The sequence below is a fragment of the Phycodurus eques genome, chromosome 21 (assembly GCF_024500275.1).
Source record: "Phycodurus eques isolate BA_2022a chromosome 21, UOR_Pequ_1.1, whole genome shotgun sequence".
Classification (NCBI taxonomy): Eukaryota; Metazoa; Chordata; class Actinopteri; order Syngnathiformes; family Syngnathidae; genus Phycodurus; species Phycodurus eques.
The window spans coordinates 13,065,746-13,090,183 of NC_084545.1; the positions used below are offsets into that span (position 1 = coordinate 13,065,746).

General features: G+C 40.7%; 1 protein-coding gene across 6 annotated transcripts in view; it reads left to right on the forward strand.

Annotated features, from left to right (window-relative positions):
• myripb (myosin VIIA and Rab interacting protein b) overlaps positions 1-24,438 on the forward strand; it is an 83,637-nt gene that overhangs the window by 13,574 nt on the left and 45,625 nt on the right. For 5 of the 6 annotated variants that reach the window (XM_061666931.1, XM_061666930.1, XM_061666929.1 and 2 more), the window contains one exon: positions 20,579-20,800. In XM_061666931.1, the coding sequence (XP_061522915.1) occupies positions 20,579-20,800 (222 nt within the window). Of the gene's footprint in view, positions 1-20,578; positions 20,801-24,438 lie in introns of those variants that run through there. The other variant, XM_061666934.1, reaches the window with a different exon arrangement.

Sequence of the window (24,438 nt, forward strand, 5' to 3'; positions counted from 1 at the left end):
TCAAGAACCAATATGTGAACATTTGGCTATAGAATAAGTTTCAAAATCATTTGGATAATACACTGGTTTTATTAAAGATAATTTCATCGTTGTCATGGCAACCCCAGGTCACACTCATGCAGTGTTTCCTTAAATCTTTAACAGAATAAAACCCCAGGGCACAGGAACAAACAAAAAAAGTCACAAAAATAAGTATAATCTCGTCTCAATTTACTCACAAATGTACTTACTGTGTGGAATGTGGTTATTAAACAAAGCTATTCTGTTGTATATATGGTAACCGGTGGATACACAGGTTATGTGTACCTTCTGCCATATAGCGAAAGAGCATTTAATTGTTCGGTCTATCACTATGTGTCTCTGGCATAGGTGAATAAAGATACGTTAGTTGTCATGTCATGTAAGTGCTAATGTTAGTTTGCAGCCGTGTGCAATGATTGTATGTACATACAAACGTTGCCGAATGCTCAATGAAGATGTGATGAAATTGCACAGAGTCGATGGAATCGTGGCAGCAAGAACCTACAGTATTCCTGAGTGTTGCTATAAGAAGACAAGCATGAGCAGCCTTCCCTGTGAAATGTTTCCCAAGCCACACAGCGGTTTATGATGTGTGAGGGAGGAAGATTCTTACTTTCAGTGTGACAAATCCGCAGCAGGGCTGTGCTGCTTGGCTTGGCTTGGCTTGGCTGGTGAGAGAGGGAAAAATAATCCCCCGGTGGCTCACATACACCTCTTTAGCTGTCCCTACTGACTATACAGACACAGTAGGTGTCTCAAGTTACTTTGTCTACAAAGTAGCACCGTTCCTTCTCCGGAATAAGAGAGATGCATTTCCGGCAATAAGCCGTGGCGCCATCTCCTTGAAGCCCCTGAGCAATCGTCCGAGCTGTTACCTTTTATATTTGTTCAGGTCTGCAGTGATCACTTCCGCTGCTGGCCAAATGTCAAGTGCTGTTTTTAGTCCGAGGGAAATAGCTGGTTGCGGTAGAGAGACGCTGCCCCACTCATCTGTTTGCCTACCTGTGAATGTGTCACTTCTACTTTTCCACCGGAGGTTTTCTGCTTCCAGGTCTCAAATGTCCTTTTTTTGGTTCACATGGCTTCCCTGTTGTCTCATTAGCATCCCATGCTGATAAGCGGTAGAAGATGGATGGATGGATGGATTAATCAAATCTAATCTGTTTGGATTGTATAGGTGTCAGTCATGTTGGGCGAGGGACAAACTCTCAGAGAGTCAGAGGATCTTTCTCATGGGGGGGTTTTGACAACGATAACCGTGAGGCACTCGATGAATATGCTCTGATAGCTAAAAAATAAGAAAATACTTATTTGGGGGGCGTAGGTTTATGCTTTTAAAATGTTTGCATAATAATCTAATAGCATTTTACATCAAGCATCACCTGTGCACCTTTAAACCCTGCCTGCATGATTTAGTGCACAAACTGAAGAGTTGGCTTAAAGTCTGTGATATTACATAAATTGCTGTATATCTGCTGCATCTTTATCACGATGGTTTATGGCTGATGAGTCATTACGTCCTCAGGGGAGTCACTACTGCTTCACTATGACTGATTATGCTTGTGTTTTGGGGCTGAAAGACAGTGTCTGCTCTCAAAATCCACCAACCTCCAGCATAACAGCTCCCCCTCTCTTGATTTTCTTCTTCCTTTCAATCCACTCTAGTTTCAGGAACATTGCCAGGATGGAGGAGCTCCCCGCTGCAGTGGTGATCCTGCACTTATTCGCTGAGTCAGACAACCGGACTATTTGCAACTTGGGCCAAATTGTGGTGATGACTGTGCACAAAACAGACAGTTTGCTTGTGCTTGCCTTTTGGATTCATTCATGCCACCTGATCCTGTCTCTTCCTGCAACATTTTGTAACAACATTCTTCCCCCTTTTTCCATTCTCTCTGGTGTTTTATTTTTTTATTATTGTTTTTTATATCTTAATGCAGGCTAGTACTGCCTCTCGACATACATTTTCTCATCACCTAATGAGAGCCAATACAAGAGCTGTTGTTTGCGGTTTTCGTGATAGTATTGCTCAATTTTGAGTGACACGGTCTGAGGTATTCATTTAACGTTTGTTTTTTTCTTTCTTTTTTTTCCTTATTGTGGGTGTGTTCGGTATTTTAGAACTGCACTGGATCATACTGAGAAGTTTTTCTAACATTATACCTTGCTCGTGTAGCTATTCATGGTAACCAGACTATTAGAAACCTGTCTCACTTTAATGCAGTGCAGTTTTGCACTGGTGGCAAATAATAACCGTCCATCCATTCATCCATTTTGTGAACAGCTTCTCCTCACTAAGGTCTCGGGCGTGCTGGAGCCTATCCCAGCTATCGGCTGAGGGTGAGAAGCGGGCAACACCCTGAACTGGTCGCCAGCCAATCGCAGGGCACATATACACAACCAACCATTTGCATTAACACCTACGGGCAATTTAGAGTGTTCAATCAAGCTACCACGCATGTTTTTGGAATGTGGGAGGAAACCGGAGCGCCCGGAGAAAACCCACGCAGGCACGGGGAGAACATGCAAACTCCACAGAGGCCGGGCTTGGTTTTGAACCCCGGTCCTCAGAACTGTGAAGCAACTGTGATCGCCCACCGTGCTGCCAAATATAACCATAATGATTTAAATATATTATATATATAAACCGCTTTATTTCCTTTGCAAAGGGAGATTTTAAAAGAAAATAAATAAATAACAAAAAGTATTTTGTTGGTATCACTGTCCTCAGTTGAAGGGTTTCTGTATAATCCTTTCCTTTGTCCCGATGTTTTAAACACATGTAATATAAATATTTAAGTCTATCATCATCATCGAGCCATGTGCACACTTCTCGTGCTGTTCAACTCCGTGTTGAATGCCTGCCAAAGTCTCCATCTGCAGCTGTGGTCAGGTGAAGGACAGCAGTGGTGAAATCTAGAGACAGGCGGGATACAACAACGACTTCTTATGGTTGTTCAAGGAAAACCATAATTCATCTTTAGTTATAATTAAATATACAGTAGCTGGGATTCCATCCTGCCATCTACATTTAGCCAGAAAGGGATCTCAGTCGTAGTAAAGGGACTGAGAATCCGCATGTGATGATTTAACAATGAGTTAGCAGCTCCTGCTGCTTTTTCATCTTTAAACGTTTATAAAACTGTAAACAACTGTTTTGTGCGCCACGTATTGAGACCCTTACTTGGATATTTAGATGGCTTTCTTTCCCTTATGCTTTAAATGGTTGTCACAGGATTGAAAAATCCCTCGACATTAAAGCAAAGGAAGTAATGGTTTGGGGTGTAAAAACGATGAATCATTTTTCTACAGCCACAGCTGATAAACTCATTCAGCTATTTTATATATATATATATATATATTAAATTGAGCCATAATGAATGTGTGGAGTGAACTCGAATTCATCAGTAGCAAGTGGTGTTTGTATTTGCAGTAAAGTGACTTTGGGAGTTTTTTTTGGACTGAGATGTAGGGGTTAAATCCTCAGATTAACCTGAATGCTTTTTCTTTCTCCCAGCTGAATACAGTTTTGCAACTCTTCTGTGCAAGGACCCATAGGGAGCACTGTTGTACATGGTGTGACTTAAACCCCCATCCGTTGTCATGGGCATTGTTCTGGTCTGCCACATTTCAAGAAATGGTTAAAAAAAAAAAAAAAAAAAAAAGTCAAGAAATTGGTAATATGTACTTCTGGTAAAATATTTTATTCAACTTAACTGCATTTGTAAACATTGCATTTTGCTCTTTTAAAACTATTTTTGATAAAATCTTATAGAATTTAAGGCCTCTACTTCACTTCTGTGAGTCACACCAATAATTTAATATGAAATGGAGTCTAGTACCACATTGTACTAGACTAAATACTATTTAATGCTTGTAATGCCCTCCTCTGGACTCAAATGTAATTGCACCAAAGTGTACGCTATACTCATCAATGTATTCATGTCACTGGCAATATTCTCATCAGATTTACAGTGTGAAAATTACGGCCACATACTGAGAGATGGCTTTTTGCCTTTTTGGGGTTTATTTCTTTCCTCTGCTATTGGAACTCCATTTGAAAGCACAATACAAGTAACATGCAGGGGGTTGTGGGTGAGGGAACAGTAGGGCAGCAAGTGGCTCTGCTTGTATTTATAATTATTAAACACTAATTCAGAGATGTGTTCATCGGTTTGCATGGATTTAAATTGGCAGGCTGTGTTTATTTGCGTCTTGATGTGATTTGTGAGGATGGGTCATTGCAACAAAATGGAACACTGAAGAGAATCCACCAGCTCCTTATCTGCTTGCCCTTCACTGGCAGATATAATGTGCTCCGATGAATTAGCACACAGAAACTGCAGTCGTCCTCCTCTCCTCTACAGACTCACTGGTCACGTCATTTTGCCAAACAAATTTGAGCGTTCCTCCACTGAATTCCATACCAGATCGGTCGTGGCCCGGGTTAACAATGTCTGCCACCGACGCAAGTAACCTACAGAGCACCAGCGGAAGTTCAGCTACTGTGGGTCAAAGGTAGTGGTAGCGGAGAGTGTGGCTAGATAGTATAGAATGTTGGTGTACAAGCTGACTCTGGTGGTGGGAAGGAAGATTAAGAAAGAATACCACAGATGCATTATTTGCCTTGAGGATGTTGATGGAAAAGTATAGAGAAGATCACAAGGAGCTACGTTGTGTCTTTGTAGATCTAGAGAAAGCTCTGTTATGACAGAGTACCTCTCTGTTTATATCTGTCTGTTTGTATCTGTCATAACAGAGTACCCAGAGAGGAACTGCGGTACTGCAACCGAAAGTCTGGAGTGGCAGAGAAGTACAGCATATTAGAATAGTATAGAACATGTATGAGGTGGTACAGTGGTGAGGTGTGCTATCTGTGTGAAAGAGGAGTTTGAGGAGGTGGGACTGCATCAGGGATCAGCCCTTGAGCCCCTTCCTGTTTGCAGTGGTGATGGATAGGCTGACAGTTGAGGTTAGCTTGAACTCCCCTTGGACCATGATGTACTCTGATGACATTGTTGATCTGCAGTGAAAGCAGGGTACAGGTGGAGGAACAGTTAGAAAGGTGCAGGCATGAGATGGTAAGCAGAGGAATGAAGATTAACCCAAATAGGACAGAATATACAGTATGTGCATGAATATGAGAGGGGGATGAGGAAGACTCACAATACTGGGAGAAGAAATAGCATGGGTGGATGTCTTAAAATACTTGGGGTTAACAGTCCAGAGCGAAGGTGAGTGTAGAAAGGTGAAGAAACTGGTCCAAACAGGTGGAGGAAGGTGGCAGAAAAAAAAAGTCTCTCTGCTAGGCTGAAGGACCAAGTTTAAAAGATGGTGGTGAGGCCAGCCATGATTTGCGGATGAAAGACCGTGGCACTGAAGAGACAACAGGAAACGGAGCTGGAGGTGGCGGAAATGAAGATGTTGAGGTTCTCTCTAAGAGCGACCAGGTTGGATAGGATTAGAAATGAGCTCATCAGAGGGACGCCCAAGGTTAGACGTTTTGGAGACAAACGGAGAGAGCAGACTTCGATGGTTTGGACACATCCAGAGGGGAGAGATACTGACTATATTGGTAGAAGGATGATGAGGATGGAGCAGCCAGGCAAGAGAGTTGGAGGAAGACCAAAGAGAAGGTTGATAGATGTAGTGAGGAAGACATGAGGGCAGTTGGTGGAAGGGAGGAGGATGCAGGGGATAGGATGACTCACTATGGCGACCCCGAATGGGACAAGCCGAAAGAAAAAGAGGTTTTCACGGATGGGGTAAGAGCGGTATTGATTCAACAAACCAGAAACCGTTTTCATTAAGATGCAGTGTAGTAGTAAACCGGCTGCATAGTCCAACCACAATATTAATGCGTTGTTAATACTCTCTGATTGTCAATCAAAATTGAGCTTTATGAGCATAAGAGGCTGAATATTTATATTATTATTTAGATTGTGCAGGTCTCCACCATTTTCGTATAGATATTTATTTTTACAAAACAAACAAACACCAATGAACTATTTTTTTTAGTCATGTTTGAATATTTCAATTAATACAAATGTTCTTACATTATCTCAAATAAAAGTTGCAGATCCATGTGAATAAAATGACTGATACTTGACTACAACTACTAACTAAACCAAACTCGCAAAATCGTTCCAGGGGGGAAAAAAAATAAATACAAATAGCCTGAATGGATTCCAAAAATAATTTTGCTATTAAAGGGGGAAAAAAACTGTTAGAATATATGCAAAGAAGCATTGCATAACATCTGAGTTCTACTTCAGGCCGATGCCTTAAGGTTTGTACACAAGGCCCAGTCATCATTTGATAAATTATGAATCACTGCTTTTTTTCCCTGTCCCTACATTACATTTATCGCGCCACTTGTTTATGCTAATGGTAAGAAGCTCTGTACCCATTTGTTCATTTTATCATAAAGTACGGATTGCTGTATTTATTTTGTCCGTCGTTCATGCCAGGTTACATGATAGATGGAAACTGCACTGTAAGAAACCATGAAAAAAGAAACACTCAACCTTTTAAACAAGTCTTATTCCCCCGTTTCATATGCTTGAACAGGTTCTGTTAATATGCAAAATAGCATCACATGAATAAAGATGTTATTCCTAATGTTCCCATCGAGACACCATAATGATACTTAAGGTACATGAGGCAATAATAGAAAATATCTTGTGCAATGGTAATGTACCATTATTTCTCCTCTTTTGGACAATTAACATCTAACAATGTGCACAATAATAGTTGTTCTCTTGGTTTCGAGACAAGTACTCGTGCAAGATACTGCACTATTATTTGCAGCTGTATTGATCATTTGACCTTCATTTCAAAAAGAGGTAAAGCCCTGAGAAGAATTTCAATCATGGTCCTCCATACCTTAAAAACTGCACCCTAGAACTGTTCCATGGAGGTCTGGTGAGAAGATAGCATGGCTGGATGTCTCATTGGGTCAAATTGGGAGATTTGCAGGTTGTGAAGGCTTAGAGGTGACAGTGGAGAAGGGCCTTTAGCCTTGTGGCTTTGCTTGAATAGAAATGTGCGGGACATGAGTGCTGCTGCATTTGTGATTCATAGTGTAAGAGAGCCCACGACTGCAATGTTTCAGGTCTGTAGAATTGTTTTTTCCTCTCCTCCCCCCCCCCCCCCTTTTTTTTTTTTTTTGTAATGGACTGTGTGTGTTCAGAAAAAAATCATGAAATTGCCAGTACAGAAACTGTTCCCCATAATGGGCCTTTTTTAGTGTAGAGTGATTTGTTGCCTTAACAGTCAACATTGCAGTTTTCAATGATACATCTTATTTTCTCTTGAACCTCTTCTATGATTTTTGGCTCTGATCGTATCAAAGAAAAAAATACTCTGCGTTTAAATTCGTAGCAACTCGCCATATATCATAGAAATGAGGGTTTTCATCAGCTTAAAAGTTTACAGTCTAGGCTCCAAAGTATCATTGCTGTAGAGCAAAGCCGAATATAGGGATTAAAGTCTAGATAAGGATTTGTTTAGTCACAATCCCTAGAGCATGAATGCTCCCTCCGCGTGGTCATGTCAGCTAATTGCGCGCGCGCACACACACACACACACACACACACACACAGGTGGATTTTCCTTTTTTTTTTTTTTCATCCCATTGGGACTGGACTTGGTTCTTGTCGGTCTGAGCAAGGCAGAGGTTTGCCTTCTCAATCACTAAAACACCAAAAAATAATATTCTTTTAAATGCAAGAAATTTGCTTTTGAATTATCTTAACGTAAAGCCTGCCTAACATTGAGTTATGACACCTCTGCATAAGCATTTTGTTATTCTTTTGTGAGAATGATGGCAGTTGACACCGATTTTCTTTCGCGGGCCACATGAAATGAGTTGGCAGGCCAAAATTGCCCTAAAAGTAACCAAAGCCTCATTTCGAGCTCCACACGTCCTGATGAAGTAAAAGAAGGCATTTTCGGATGGGTAGGTTTTCAATCAATCAATGATAATTGCAAAACCAGTTCTTAAAGACGAGAAATATGGAATTTATGCCTGGGAACAAGAAACTGAGTATTATTCTCTTTGTAAAGGCATTTGGATATTTGAGGTGTGCCTTATGTTGTGGCTTGAGAGTGTGTAAGTTGTTAGCCAGTTTTTGCATGCAATTTTGCCTGGGCTCATCTTGAAGGGAATTGCCTTCCTTGTTGTGAATGGGGTGAAATTATAATTGTTTCCAGATGAGCCCATAAACCAAATCAACGAGCAAACAAATAAAGCCAATTCAACTAATGAAGCAATCTTCCTAATGCAGGTTGAATATGTTCCCTCCCCTCCATTATGTTATTCCTCCACTCGTTCTCCAGCACGACTTTTGACCGTGACCTGCAGGAGCTGTAAAATGCAGTTTATGTTCTTTTATCAGCTGGCTGCGTTGTCTTGAATTGTTCCCTGTCGGTATCGTTCAGAGACCGTGGGAGAGGGCTTTCAGGCATTCCGATGAGATAAATGGCTGCCATGGAAGCTGTCTGTAGGGTTAAGAGTCAAGGTTGTGAAGGTTGACACTCTCTCTGATGCTGAAGTAACCACCCAAAACCTGGGCTCATTCATAAGACGTGTGTGTGTGTGTGTGTGTGTGTGTGTGTGTGTGTGTGTGTGTGTGTGTGTGCGCGCGCGCGTGTGAAAAAATGTGTGAGGAGCAAGATGACACCGTTCTTGTGCTGGAAAAAGGATGCAGAGCTGTTCTGTTGAATCCGACTCCTTGTTAATAATATAAGGTAAAAACATCCCATTCTCGCTCTAACTAGGAGTTATCGCCACATCACGATTCTGGCTGAAGAATAACATAAGAACTTTCCTTTTGCCTCAGTGGATTAAAATTAATTGCACAAATAAACTCACCCCATGGTTGATTACATTTTCAGCTTGTAACGCCCATGCCGGCTTTGGATTTGATGTATTTCATCACATTTTGACAACATCCCACAACGTACTGTATGAGTCAATGTCAGGTTGGCAATGAAGGCGGCTGGATGAGTGAGCGTGTCGCTTGCTGTCATCACTGTCGTGGCGTTGGATGCTTCATTAAAATGTGTTATTGACAAGATGACTGGCCAGCGACATCTTCGTTCCACAGCTGCATTCAAGTCGCTTCAAATTGAGTAAAACAGGTCGAACAAACTAGTGCCATTAAATGCACCATAATGGAGAAAGTAGTTGCAGCCGAATTGCACATTGATGGCTTAAAGCTGCTTTTATATATTGAGGTGGGTTGCCTCAATAGCTGAGCGGCCTGTAAAATCTCTCTCGGGTTCAGCTATTCTGCCTGGATTGTCACATTTATTGTGATTCTACTGCATGTGGCTCCTAGCTGCAGAGTAAGGAGGGGCTGCTTGGAATATTTGCCTCAGCTCACAAACATAAGGTGACCTTTTGGTAGGACAAAATATTGTTTCTGTCTGCATCTGCTCTTTCGCTCGAGATGAAGAAAGTGGCTTTTTTGCTGCAGCCCATTTTTTTCTTCATTCACCAATATTTAAAAAGAAAACAAAAAAAACCCCAAAAAACATGTGTCATGAATTCCACCCCATAGTATTTTGACGTCTGATAGGCATTTATTTGAGTCCGTGGGGCATTTATACATATGCAATGATATGATCATGTTGCTTTGTATTTTTTTGTACCCTTCCTCTGACTAACACCTTTGACCAGAGACCCCTCTAATGCTCCGGAAGCTCTCTGCGGACCATGGCCTGTGTTGTAAGGTGTGACTACAAAAATGTCAGGAAAAGTCTACTAGAACAACTTAGATTTATTTGGGGTTAATGAGCGGCACTTTGGTGGCAGTTCTGTGTTGACTCCCATTTAACATGAGTTTGAATGCGATTGCTTAATTCTGAACACAACTACATCCCCATTTATAAGAGGGTGTGTTCACTTGTGCAACCCTATTATCTCAGTTTATTTTTACTTCCACTCTCTAAAAGAGTGTTATTTTTCAATTGAGTTGTAAGGGTTATAGGTTAACTAAAAGTAGTAGTAGTAGTTTCAATGATTTATTCTTGGTCTTATTTTTGTATATCACAAAAACCATTTGAATAGGGGTGTTTAGACTTTCTAGATCCACTGTAGCTTCCCTTCACCTCCTTTGTCAATAGTTGTATTCACTGTGTTGATGTGTTAACTAAAATAAATACGTAATACATATACCGGTACTGCAGTTTCCCTTAAGTATATGAATAATTTTGGCAATTGGTGCCTTTTTTTTTTTTTTTTTTTGGGCATTTTTGGTGCTCAACCTAACTCAAAAATGTCTGTGCACGTGCCTGCTCATTAGTTACATCTGCACACGTCCAAGAGGTATTTATTGATGAATAAGTGTGACGATCTGACATTTTGCCCCTCTTATGTAGCTAAGTGGTATATATATATATATATATATATATATATTTTTTTTTTTTTTATTATTATATGTCACACACCATGTTGTATTATTCCACAGACTCAGTCTTCTTCCACTGAGCAAGAGAAAAATGCTTTTATCCACAGGCGTTCCTTATAGGGTTTAATAATGCTGAATGGTTTGAAAGGACAAGAGTGGACTCCCTGTGGAGGAAGCTGCCCTGGTACCACGTGTGCGTTTTTGTGTGTGGCGACTGAATCCATGAGTGGTTCTATGTGGGTTATCGGAGGACACTTGAACATGAGAGGGGTTCACTGCAGCTCACATCGGCTTTTATAAGAAAGCTGGTTGAATGAGGTTGAAGCCATTTCATGGTTATGTGATAGGGCCTATGTGGTTGTGTTCAAGTGCCTGCTCGGGCTGTCAGTAGATCGCTGACCTTGTGTGCTTCTTGACATAAACAGTAAACCATTCCATTTTCAATCGGTCTTCTAACAAATGGTTGGAATTTGGCAAAAAAAAAATATAGATTGATCACTGGACCTATATCGAAAAACAATCATGTATGTGAGCTCCCTGCACCTATTGCCACTTGAACTTTGTCATGCATGTGCGTGTGTGTGTGTGTGTGTGTGTGTGTGTGTGTGTCAGAGGTGCGAAGTTCGTCAGCAAAGATCCAGCCGTTAATCACAGGCGCTGTTCAAGCTGAAGTCGTGATGGTGAAGTTAGTTTTGAAATGTCTTTCAGAATGTTCTCAATTCCTGTTTTTAAGGTGTGTGTTGTATTGTGATGCTCAAAAAAGTTCTTAGGGTTTGCGTGGATCTAGCTTAACTTTGGTCTCGTGGTTAGCACGTTTGCCTGACAGTTGTGATATACCGTCCTAACATCGCTTCATTGAACTCTTTATTTTTGGCTAGAACTGTGAAAATGCATGTTCTCTGTCTCTCTCTCGCTATCCCTCTCTCCATGATTTTTCCATTTGTTACATAGCATGATCTCTAGTCCTGTCTGCTGCTCCTTAAGGCTACCGCACACCGAGCTTCTGTAAGAGAAGCCCATCATGTAAAAACGGCCCGTAGGGTAATAACCGCCCACAACTTCATAAATTTGTACTTTTTGGGATCTAATAGGCCTATAACTTAATTTAATATTTTATTATAGTTATTACATTTGCAAATAATTTGTTTTTACTTGGCCAAAATCGTAATATTACATTATTGGTCAAAGGTTATAACGTTATGGGCCTATTACATTTTAAAGAGGGCAAATTTATTACGTTAGTTTGAGGGCCTGAAGGACCCCCTTTAGGCTATGCCAGAAACCCCGTTCCTCCTCCTCCCCCAACAAATCCCCTCGAGCCCAACTTGTCTGTTCTTTTGCTTCACCCTTCCTTCATTATTTTGATCCAGAGATAATGTCTGCATCCAGGCTTTTTATGTTTTAGTCTTTAAGCAGGTTAAAGTGTGTGTGATGACTTGTAGTCAGTCTTCACTTGCGCTGTTCAGCACAGTGCAGAATGCTCAATGAGAGGAAAAGAAAATCCTAGTTTCTGCTAAAGACTGACAGAAATCTGCAGCACATGCTAACATCTGTTGGCAAAGCTACAATAAAACAAAGGCAAATTCCTTGTGTCTTGCCACATACTTGGCCAATAAAGCTGATTCTGATTCTAAACAAGAATGGTTGTCATTGGCGCTCACTGCGGAAAAAGCCACTGCTGTCCCCAAAAAACATGGCCTGCAGCTATCGCTACAGTATTTTCTACTCATTGAAGATTCACAGAACAGTTGTTAAGCTTATTGCTGTCAAAGATGGGTCAAGCAGTTGTTAAATCCAATGGTTCTCACACTAGTACTTTTTCCACCCTGCACCCTGATGTTTTCATGTTAGGCACAGTAAAAAGATGGAAACATAATTGTGTGTGGCATTGAGTTTAAGAAACAGATCACATTTTAGACCACTTTATGGTGAAATCCAGGTAATTTCAAGGGGTTCACATAGCTATTCCTGCAACTGTACTTGACTATTATTGCTCAAGAAAATTAAACTGGCAGTCATCATTTTCAAAAATATCAATGCATTTTGGGGCAATTGGTAAATAATGAATTGCCAAAATCAACAAACCCCCCCGTTGTGAACAAATTCACTGCATAGTTGGTGTGGAAAAAGGAATCTATTCTACTCTAAAGGGGCAGTATTTCGTCATATTTTATATACTGTCTCTGTTGGGGGGGAATCCCCCCCCACCTGCAAAACAAAAAAAACCCGACGGCTTGCTTGAGTTTCCAAACACTGCTTTGTTCAAGTTGGTATTATAGCTTTTTGCCGTCACATACCTTTTGTTCTCTCACATGAACACAACAGCTAAGGTAATTTTATTATTCATAAAAATCCCTTAGGGTGTCATCGATTAGAATCATACAAACAACGGTGGTGGGTGCCACCTCCTTGCAAGCCCCGTCAACCCAAGCAATCATATACTGTGGCTTTGTAGTGTAACAATGACAGCTATACTGTACCAAAAAGTATCTTCAATTGCTAATTTAATATTAATAATAATTATAATTTTCAGAGGTGCCCGCTAGCAAAAAAGGACGCGTGGAAGCATCAAATTCTACACTTGCTAATATCCCATCTGATAATTTTCAAGGTATGAGGCCTATAGGAGGACACCTTATTATCATCATTATTATTATTTTTTTGCTATAATGCATATTTCTGTCATGTAAGCCTGTGCAAGTTTTGTGATCTTGTGAGCTTCTTAGCTTTTATTTAGGTATTACTCAAAGTAATGTACGAAACGGCATGATTTTCTGATAAATTGGAAAAGGTTTGTTAAGAGGAATATCCCATGAAATAAAAATATTTAGGCAATAATTTTTCGGTGACAGTGGAACATCCTGAAACTTCAGTGACACCTACTGTGTCAACCACAACAGCACATTTTCATTTGGTGTCCTGATGTGTTTTTACCTATTCTTAGATCTTTGTAATGATAATCCAAATTATATTCAAATAATGTCTGAGCAGTCGAAATGAAGTAGTTGCCGAATTCTGGTAATCCTGGTTAACCAGCATCCTGGACCAGGTTGTGTTCAATTTTTGGAGGTTCCACCATTTGTTGTTTTAGAGCAGTCTTGCATCGCAGTGAATCTTTCTTACTCAGGAATTCAGTGAACATTTCACATTTGTGATCTGTTCTTCATTTTCGCTGCCACAGAAATAGTCTCTTGTTCCCTGGCGGCTACCACAGGCCTCCTCCACTTAATCTATAGCAGCACATCCTCTCGTAGCCGACACTTGTAGCCCGCAGCTAACTGTGCACCTTGAAGATAATGTCATTACGAAAGCAGTCACATGATGACATCGCTTGACATGTTTGGAATGTTTTTTTTTTAAAGGTCCGTTATTTTGGCGGTTTAGACCTCCATAGAGTGATTCTTTAACATGGAACTCGGGAATGCATGGATTTGAATTCATTTTCCTACATGTTGACTGAGGCACCATAGATCAAGTACGAGAACAAGTTGGTTTGACAAAATGCGACCTTCAGAGTAAACAGGATAGAGGTCTTTAATTGTTAAATGAAAGCTCCACCGGGCCGGTGGCGAGTGGTTAACCTATCCGCCACACATTTCTGAGGTCGGGGGTTTGAATCTGGGCTTGAGGTGGGCTCCAGCCTTCGGTATGGGGTTTGCATGTTTTCGCCCCACTTCTTTCTGCTGTATTTAATCCCCGCCCCCAGTCTTTTCATTCTTAAAAAAACAGAACTTTCTACTCATTGTGTCTCGAGACAGACAAAATCTCACAGGTCGCTCCAGATTGCTTTGTGCAAAATGAATGCACCCATCACAGAGACGGGATGGGCAAATGAAATTGGGAGGCCGTTCTCTCTCAAGTAATTTGAGGGTCAAAACATTATTATCCGAATGCGAAACATAATCCCTTCTTCTCTAAATGAGCTCACCTTGCTGAGATTGCACATTATTTTCTTCTCGCTCCTTATCGCTCATTTTTCCCTGCTATAACTCCTATGCCAGCCGGGCCGCTCTGATTGGAAATTCTTATCAGCAGAACACACATTTGATTAGAATTGTTTTCCAAAGTTGGCTGATGTTCGCCTGGAAAAAAAAGTCCCCAGCTTAGAGAATACATTTACTGTAGTAGTTAAAAAAATTAATATAGATGTAAATTTTCTATAATTAGAAAAGCTATGAATTAGATATATATTTTGTTCATCGCTCCATCCATTTTCCATACTGCTTATCCTCACTAGGGTTGTGTATCATTTTGGTGTGCAGAATATAGGCAATGGAGAGGACGAGAGTTCATGCTAACCATCCAGTTAAATAGGCAAGTAGGTGGAGAGAGGGAGAACGAGACAGAGAGAATATGCATTTTCACAGTATGTGATATTATTATGTGATAAGTGATATTAGTATATTATGTTATGGGTTCAGTTATTACATTTGCAAAGATTTTTATTTTTAAAAAATGTTGTTGTTGTTTTTTTTTTAACCGGGCCAGTATAATCAGCCAATAACATAATGGGTTATTAAATTATTGGCTGAAATTTATCACGTTATATGTTCATGACTTTTATTACGTTATTGGCCAGTTATCGCGTTATGGGTGTATCACATTTTAAATAGGGCAAATCTGTTCTCGTACGTGGGCTATTATGTTATGGGCTTCGTTCTTTGAAGATATTGTTCTTGAACATATCACGTAACGTTTGTGTTCATCACACAATTTTAAGAAGCAGCATCGCGTGCCATAAATGATCAGGAACTCGGGCAGTAGCATAGGAGGAATGGATGAAGTTTTGGCGAATTGTCAAATTTAGCAGAAAGAGAGTCCTTTTTTTCACTCTATCTGAAAGCGTGTTTGGTTAGCTGCATGGAGAGCTGCTGCGTTTGATGGTGTTCCCGTGTGTTGCCTTTTGATAAATATTTTCGTCTTCAGAGAAACCAATAAGTATAGTAGCCAATTAAAGATATGCCCAATATGTGCTAACGTTTTAGCTCAAACCTTTTTGACGTTATATGTCTTAATGAGCCCAGGCCTATTAGTAACCCCAGGGCTCTTGGGTGGCGTGCTCATCTAAGTGCTGTTTTAAAAAAGAATAATAATCTGATCGCCTCCAGCTTTGCGGTTCTTGTAATAAAAACATTTGACACACATCCTTAGCTCGTTCACATGAGTTCTCATCCTCATTTGTTCTCTGTCTTAATAACGTTTTAGTCACATTGCATCCTGGTATTTGATGATTTGTTTCTATATTTTAGAAAGGAGTTTGTCCCCCCTTCTTTTCGGACCCACTCACCAGATACTAAATTGGGTACACTGACACAATCTAATGGGAGCCAATACAAGAGACTTCTAAAAACACTCATGATATAAAACCTTTGTTTTGGTTAGTAGTATTAGAGAGCCACACGTAGTTACTAAATAAATGATCCAAAATATTAGAAACACCCCTTAGACTATTGCAGTCAGAAGACACAGATTCTGCTGCTTGTTCTTTCGCATTGTAAGCAGTATTTCATGCATCATAGTACAGTATTTACACAGATGGAGCCTTTCTGTCTCTAGGGAAGTACTGCCTTTAAGAATGTCTCTCTGTGACTTACTGCATGTCCACACACACATTTTTTTCTTTTTCTTTACAAAGCTGCCATGTAGCTCAGTGGGCTGTAAAGCCTGCAGGATTTTTGTGATGGACATATACTGTATAGAGATGATGGTCTTTGTGTGTGCTTCATTCAAGAATGGCTCACAGAAGCTAAGTTTGGCGTCTTGACGTTTTTAACGACACTGGAAAAAACATCTTACTTGTTACACACAGAGGGGGTCTAAGGTTTATTTTTGAAATTGTCTTATTTCTGAAATAATGTCGCGCGCGCGTGTGTGTGTGTGTGTGTGTGTGTGTGTGTGTGTGTGTGTGTGTGTGTGTGTGATCACCTTGAACCTTTCACTATCTGTGGAATGATGGGTATAGGAGTTAAAGAAGGTGCAGATGAAGAAAAAAAAAAGAAAACATGAGCTGCGATGAAATACGTTAGCTCTTTATTCATGCGCTGGATAAATCAAGCACATTGAGAACACAGACTCACAGAAAAAATTAATGATTAATTCTGTATATTATAGAATTTCCTTTCAGCACACAACGCTGTGATAACTCTTTGAGCTCGAGGTTTGAGAGTTCGGACTGCAGAAACGAATACATCCGTGTTGTGTGACCGACTCCACCGTTGGGACAATACAGTCAAAACACATTTACATCTTTTCTGCTCTAATTTGAATAATTCTTGCATTGCATTTACGGCTGAGCATGTTTCCTTATCATTAATTCTTTCATACGCTGCGGAATTGGATGCCTTTGTTTGCAATGATCTAATTAACGCTACAAGAAAAAGGAAGAATATCAAGATCAAAGAGCGTTTGTAATTACTTTGCCGGCTGCTTGAAGCTCGGCATACAATGTGGGAATGATCAGTTTTGTGTGTGCCAGTTGCAAACCCAACTCCGTACCGACTCACTTTTGAATCAAAGCAGATTTACTGTTTATTTATTTTGTTGGTGAAATATTGTGCACCACATGAGCCATCAGTTCTTTTTTTTATGCTAGGAACTCTTGAGGGGAATAGGTGAATTGAAATGCACAATTGTACATAACATTTGTATCATTCCCTACAGACTCAATTTTGTAGGAAATAATTGCATAAGAATGTAATGTGTAGATCTTTTAATATAAAACTGGATTGGGTTTGGTTCGACCTCTCCATCGGGTTTATTGTCCTGGTAATATATATATTTTTTTTATTATTTGTTATCCTTCCCAGCATTCATAACAAACAGAAAGGTAAGTGTGAACATGCTATTGAAATGGATTGGGCACTTAAGAACCTTCTTATTTGGAGCCTCTTTAGGGCGTTTTCATAATATGACTCTGTGCAGGAAAAACAAGAGAGGGTCTGTGCTTTTGTAACAGGTGCACACCAGAAATCAAAGTAACATTTTGAAATCATATTTGTGGTAAGCGGTCTGTGGTCCACTAATACTCTAATACTTCTTGCTTTAATTTGCAACATAAATTGTTCTTTATCTTAAACCAGGGATGTCCAAACGTTTTCCATTGAAGGCCACAAACAGAAAAATGGGAGGAAGAAATGTGCTGACTTCACCTTGTGAAACATTATGCGGTTGGGCAGCATATAAGCAGTTAAACATATTTAAAAACAAAAGAAAAAATAGTGTTATCTACATTTTAAATTAAAAAAACTGTGCTATATCTTGTAACATTAAACTTAGTCTTCTTACATAAAAAAAAAAAAAAAAAGTTAAAAAGTAACCAAAGTTGAATGTCAACTTTCAAAGATATCAAACTATTTTTTTTAAGTAAAGAAAAAGCTAATGACATTTACCAATAAATAAGTTGAAAGTTAAAAAAAAAAAAATAGTGTGCTATTTTTCAACCTTTTAATGTGGGGCGTGTTTAAGATTATTTTTTTATTAGACTATGTGGCGGGTCTTAAAATCACCCCTGTCTTAAACTGTATGTTCCCTGCTGCAAGATGTTTGCACGTTTCTAGTTCAAGAATTATTTTTCATCTTTTAAATTCATTGCGCTTAAAGCATTGTCACATTGTGTTTACTGGATTATAGCGCTCATGCAAAACCTTATATTCACTTTTTTTTTTTTTTTTTTTATGTTGTAAACCTTGTCAAAACATGAAGGGTACCACAATAACTAATTGGTGCTACAGCACTTTTCCAAATTATACTGTATGAAGCAGAAGTAAAATTTAATGTATGGTGAAAATGTTCCAATGTGCGTACAATAGTGAGTTACTCTAGCATTAGAATGTCGCTCAAAATGGAATGAATGCCTTCGTGACAACTACGGCATCTTACTTTGAGTACGACAGAAGAGGCAAACTTGAATGAGAGAGATGCCCTCCTAACTTCAGCACCATGGACAGGATACATGTGGAGACCACTGTAACGTGCGCCAACTTGAGTCACAGAACAAATCAAATAAAGCACAGTTCAAATATTCGGCCAAATGACCAAAAGGGTAAACCAAGCTAACCACCCCAAGCCCTTTAAACTTTAAACATGCTCATGGGGCTTCAAAGGACTCTCGCGTGTTAGCTTTTAAGCCAAAGTACAAAGTTCATGCGCGACAATAGAAACTGCTGCCACAACTTTGTCCATTTAAATCTCTGCAGTTAATGACCCTCTGTAAATATTTGTGACTCCACTGGCTGAGCGCTTGCGTGTTAATAGGCAAGCAGTCGTCGAGCGACCGCTGTATGTCTGTTATTCCTAAATAATCGTTTATATGAGAAATTTGGTGACAAAGATGAAAGTTGATGCAAAGGGAAGGTATGGAGGACAATTCTTTGTCCTCGAATATTTATTGTTATGCGTGTATTAGTAACTAAACAACCGCCTCTTGGTGCATGGTACGAGGTGCACACGCACTGTACATTGTTTTGATATGATACGTGCAAGTTAGCTTGCATTCACCACGACACCTTCTGACACAGTGGATGAAATGGTTTGCTCATCTTGTTAATAGTATCCAGCTAATGATTGCATAAGAAATGCAATCAGTACGTCAGGGGCGGATGTTGTTGAGGAGCAACCTTTACAATTGAATATTGCAGCAGCAGCAACCCTGCCCCCACACAGACACTGCTTACTGATGCTGAATATCTTAACATAGCTGCATATGTTTTTGCGTGTTCCATAAACTGTGCTTGCTCTTGAAGGTTTATTGCACACCTTGTAGCGTTTACTCGACGATATATTGTAGCTGTAGGGCGGAATCCTCAAAGCGCCAAAATGACTCATTTTCAAGAGATTAAAATGCCATCTTGTGTGAGTTCGCAAATACCGCTTTGTTCAAGCTAGTATTATGCCTTATATTGCTATCCTATACAATTGCACGCTAACATCAACACACCGCCCCGTAAACATGTTCAACCGCTAATTTAATATGCTAAATAAATCACTAATTTATTATGCTGTCATTGATTAAAATGGCAGGGCACGTCGCCTGCGCTCACGCCAAGCCCCTAACCGTAAGTCTTTAATACGTCACAAATGCAAACTAAGCCCATGTATTAGGCAATTAATCTGCACGCAGACTTACTGTACCTCCATGGGTCAGTGAGCTTCCTTCTGCAACGAAGCATTAGAGTAATTGATTTTAACAAAACAGGCCTACTCAAATGTATCTAACCTAGTTATTGTGTTTAAAAAAAAAAAAAAAAAAAAAAAAAAAACATCGGGGACGACCCAGGACACGCTGGAGAGACTCCAATAGAGACCAATATAGCTGGACTTTCTGCCCAACAGCGACGCTATGTAGTATGAAGGAGCTGCATGAATCCTTTACAAAAATGTCAACTCACTTTCAGCCCTCCATCCACTTGAAATGTATTAGTACATAGACTTTGCATCTTATTTGCCACATTCATTGACACAAGCCCACTGATTAACGAACGGTTTTGGAAATAAATGGCAATATTGGTTCATTGGTGAAAATAGGGAAACAGGAAAAACTCAAATGCATAATTTAATTTGTCAATATCTACGTCAGCTGCTGTTGATTAGTGTCAAAAGCGTGGCGCGTAGTTCTTATTCCTCTTGAAGCGGCAAAAGACTAAACACTCCAAGTTGAATCTTTTCATTCCAGGCTGGTTTGTGTAAGTGACCTTCAAAGCAGCATTATTTATGCCTTTGCATTATCATTACTCTCATGCTGCCTGTGTCTTAATTAATTGAGGTGGCTCATTCTATTGTTGCGGATGCAGGGGGGTGACGATGCTCCTCCACTGTGTTCTGACTGCGGTCGGCAAGCATAGCATGACAGGGCCTTCCAAATTGAAATGTCAGCCCTTGTTTCACTTAACCTGCGTACAAAGAGTGACAGCGAGAGAGAGAGGAAGCTGGGTGAATGCTGTCCACTGCCCCCTGCACCCCTTCCCTTGTTTATGCATTTTAAATTTGCCATAGAATTGCTGATTATTCCACATCGCAGTCATATTCTACCACTTGACCAGATGCTCTATTCCCTCCCTCCCTCACTTTCTCATTCTCTCTTTCTTTATCTTTCTCTCTCTCTCTCTCTCTCTCTCTCTCTCTCTCTCTCTCTCGCTTGGCTCTAGTGAGATGAAGCAGGAGCTGGCGGAGGAAGGCAGCAGATGCTCCATCCTCTCCAAGCAGCACCGTTTCAACGAGCACTGCTGCATCCGCTGCTGCGCGCCCTTCACCTTCCTGCTCAACCCCAAGCGTGAGTGCCTGGACTGCCAGTACAACGTGTGCAAGACCTGCTGCACCTACAACAAGGAGGACAAAGCCTGGCTGTGCTGCGCATGCCAGAAGGGCAGGTTCGTACTCATGCACGCGCACGGGCGGGAAGAGGAGAGATTTAAGTGAATGGGAGCTCTGCTTTGGAATTGGGTGACTGGAGTACGGATGGGACTGAAAATACACTGGTGGCAATTAGGAAAGGAAAAGAAGGATGAATAAAGGATGCGACATGTGCGGTAGTAAAGTGACATTGAGGACTTTGAGTGCGTCAGCACAACAAGCATTTATTTTATTTTATTTTTTAATTATCTGCCGTGTGACTTTTATTGACATCCAACTGTGTCGTATCTAATTGAAAGAGTTCCTCTCTTTTATCATCCTTAGTAGTAAGCTTATGGGAGATATGGTATGAAATCAGAAACGACATTTAGGGGGAAATGTTTTGTATATGACCTATTGGTCTTGATTCATGCTCGTGTGTGTCTTCTCATCGCATCTCTGCCAACACAGTCGGCATTTAGACTTGAAGGCAGCTAATATTTGCAAAGTGTGTGTGTCTGTTTTGCTCCCCGATGCCTTCGGTCATTAGTGCCCCCACTTCTCACTGGGTGAATAGGCAGGGAGGGGTGTTGGAAGTCCTGTCGCATCAGATTGGAGGAATTCATATGTTAAAGGTGAAATCAAAGGCAGGCATAAGATATTAAAATAATGTACAATGTTACATGGCAATCATCTTTAGTAGAGTTTATTTCAAAGCAGATGTCAAATTGGAGAGGTCAAGGTTCGGATGTGCACGTATGTGGTTGACAGGATGCTGTCGAAAAATGTCCATTTTCCCCCTCCATTCCCCTGACACTGCCTCTTTTTGTCTTTCATTGATTTTTGCGGTGTGCTGAGGTAGCGCCGCGTGAGGCCGATGTCAGAGCAGGAGGTGCTGTATAAGAAGGGGGAGGAAATATGACATTTCAACAAGGTGGGCAAGGTTTAGTCTCACCCCTCACACACCCTCGCCTTCACTGGAGCTAGGCATCTGTGAACGCTGCACTTCCAAGGGATTCAGAAATGTTCTCATTAGGGGGTTTAGACTCCGTCACGGATGGGCCTGATGTCACAACATTGCCGTCGACCAGCATCATGTCAACACCGCACTTATCATTAGCGCATTAAGCGGCCTTAAATCCGCTATTAGCTTGAATTGCTCTCTTCAAGTGGTGTTTTATCATCGGAAACGATGATTTATAGCTTGCACAAGAGTTATAGCCTTGAAAATGTTTTCACTTTCAGAAAGATGACTGGAATTACATGTCAATTGTTTATAAATGATAACAGAGGACTGCGTGCAACCCCCTAAAAATGAACATTTGGTGTGATGTCACACAGAAGCAAGCAATTCTAATTAATAGAGAGTAGATAATTTTGGGTTAGTTTTTTGGGTAACTATTAATGAATAACCCTAAATGTGTTGACATTTTTTCCACCCTGTATATCAGACATGATGCACCAGGATTTGTTTTTGGGGGGCAGTGATTTGCACATGTGCGAAGACTATTCACAGGCATGGCTCATGTTGCTGTAAAATAGCCAAATTGGAGTGATTTCTGTCCACATTGCGATTAAAAACATGCTCTGTATCTTTAAAAATCACACCCCCTCATACCAAATCCCCATTTATAGCTCGGCAATTTCCAAACGGCATTCTGTCGGATTCAAATGTAAATCCAATTCCCATTGGAACAGGCCAAATGGGCTCTCTTTCTCTCTCTCTCTCTCTCTCTCTCTCTCTCTCTCTCTCTCTCTATTCCCCTCTCTCACTCTATCACTCTCTCTCCGGTCGTCTGTTATCAATATCTTAGTCGCACAAGTGTGAGAGTCGTCCAGAACAGTAGAGTTGTAATAATAGCGCACATACACGCTTCTCAGAGGCTGAAGTTGCCTCCTCACCCTTATTAGGTAGAGAGGTGTGTCAGAAAAGTTACAGGACTGATATTTTTAAAACCCGAGCTACAAACTATATACTACTATAACTATACATACAAACTATTTCTCCTGCTCTCTCATCCTAGACATATGGCACTTATAAACAAGCAACCATTCACACTCACATCCGCAATTTAGAGTCGTCAATCAACCTACCATGCATGTTTTTGGGATGTGGGAGGAAACCGGAGTACTCGGAGAAAACCCATGCAGGCACGGGACAACATGCAAACTCCGCACAGGCGGGGCCGGGATTTGAACCCCGGTCCTCAGAACTGCGAGGCAGATGTGCTCACCACTTGTACACCGTGCCGCCAAATGTGTACCAATTATGATAATTTGCAATGGTAGGACAGCTTGCAAATGTCCTTTTTGCATCCAATAATAAACGACTAAGTAGCCAGACAGCCCTCTTTTTATGAGGTTACCAATTTGAGCACAGGCTTTGTGGGAATAACACCGTAAATGCAAATTGTGCTTTATGAGCTGGTTGGCACCTTTTGATAGCATTCCCTTCCACATCTTTAACCTTGGAGATTGCACAGTATTTTACCATTGAGCCACCCCTATTGTTTACGTGGAAATGTTTTATTTATTTTTCATTTTTTTACAGAATTGTTCTAGCTTCCCATATTGTAACAGCACTGTGCACCATTGGGTCTTTATGGCAGCTTTCACAACCATCATTTTCCAATTTGAATTCTTTCTTTCTGGCATCCTCTACCAAATAGTACAGCGCAACTCTCTTGACTCGAAACAAGTAGTTTAATTAGTTTTGGTTTGAATGGATGAGTGAGACAAAACATTAAGCCATTTAGTTTAGTTACTGTTAAAGCATTTCCCCATCGATTATCTCCATCTGCTTGCATGTTGCATTATGTATTGAAGCATCCCAGAAGGATTCTACTACAGTTTCTTGTTGTTATTTCTTCGTACGCCCCTGCTAAGCACCGCCATGAACTTTCTGACTGCCTTCAGACAAGCACCTGCAGTTATGAGAGGCAGTGTGGTCTTTTTTTGGTCATCCTTTAGGGGGTATTTTTATCAGCACCAGCAAGCAAGATTGTGCTCTTGGACAGGGAGGCTGTGCCCTACAGCACCGCAAAGCAGCCGCCACCCACGTCTCAACTTTAATAATTTACATGTCTGTGTCTCTACTCTGTCCAACTGTTTGCGCGCCTCGTGTTTATACTCCAAGGCTATTTACACCTGCATAGCTAGAGCAAAAGCAAGCAAACAATGCAGCCTGATAGAGACTAATGCTGCCTAATCACCCATAGCATCCAGCAAGGAACTTTGCTAACCATTTAGGAGTCTTCAGCCATGGAATTTCACAACGGAACAATGACCGCCATAGGCGCCGTTAACTTGCATGGCGCTGGTGGAAATTTAGTCAAAGACAAAGGAGAGGAGAAAAGAATGAGAATAGGAAAGCACTGAAAGTAAGGACTTTGAATGTTGGAACTGTGCCTGGTAAAGCTAAGCAGTTGGTCTACATGATGAAATGTAGATGTACTGTGTCCACGAGGGCAGGTGGAATGGCAGTCAGGCTAGAAGCTTAGGGGAAGGGTTCAAATTGTTTTTCCGTGGTGTAGATAGGAAGAGAGAGGAAGAGTTTAACAATGTCCTGGAGGTTAAAAGTGTCAGATCGAGCGATGAGGCTCAAGCAAAGCAAAGCAAATTTTGCGCATTTTGTACACAATGGGCTTTACATGATTAAGCGTGAAATCGAGCGTGT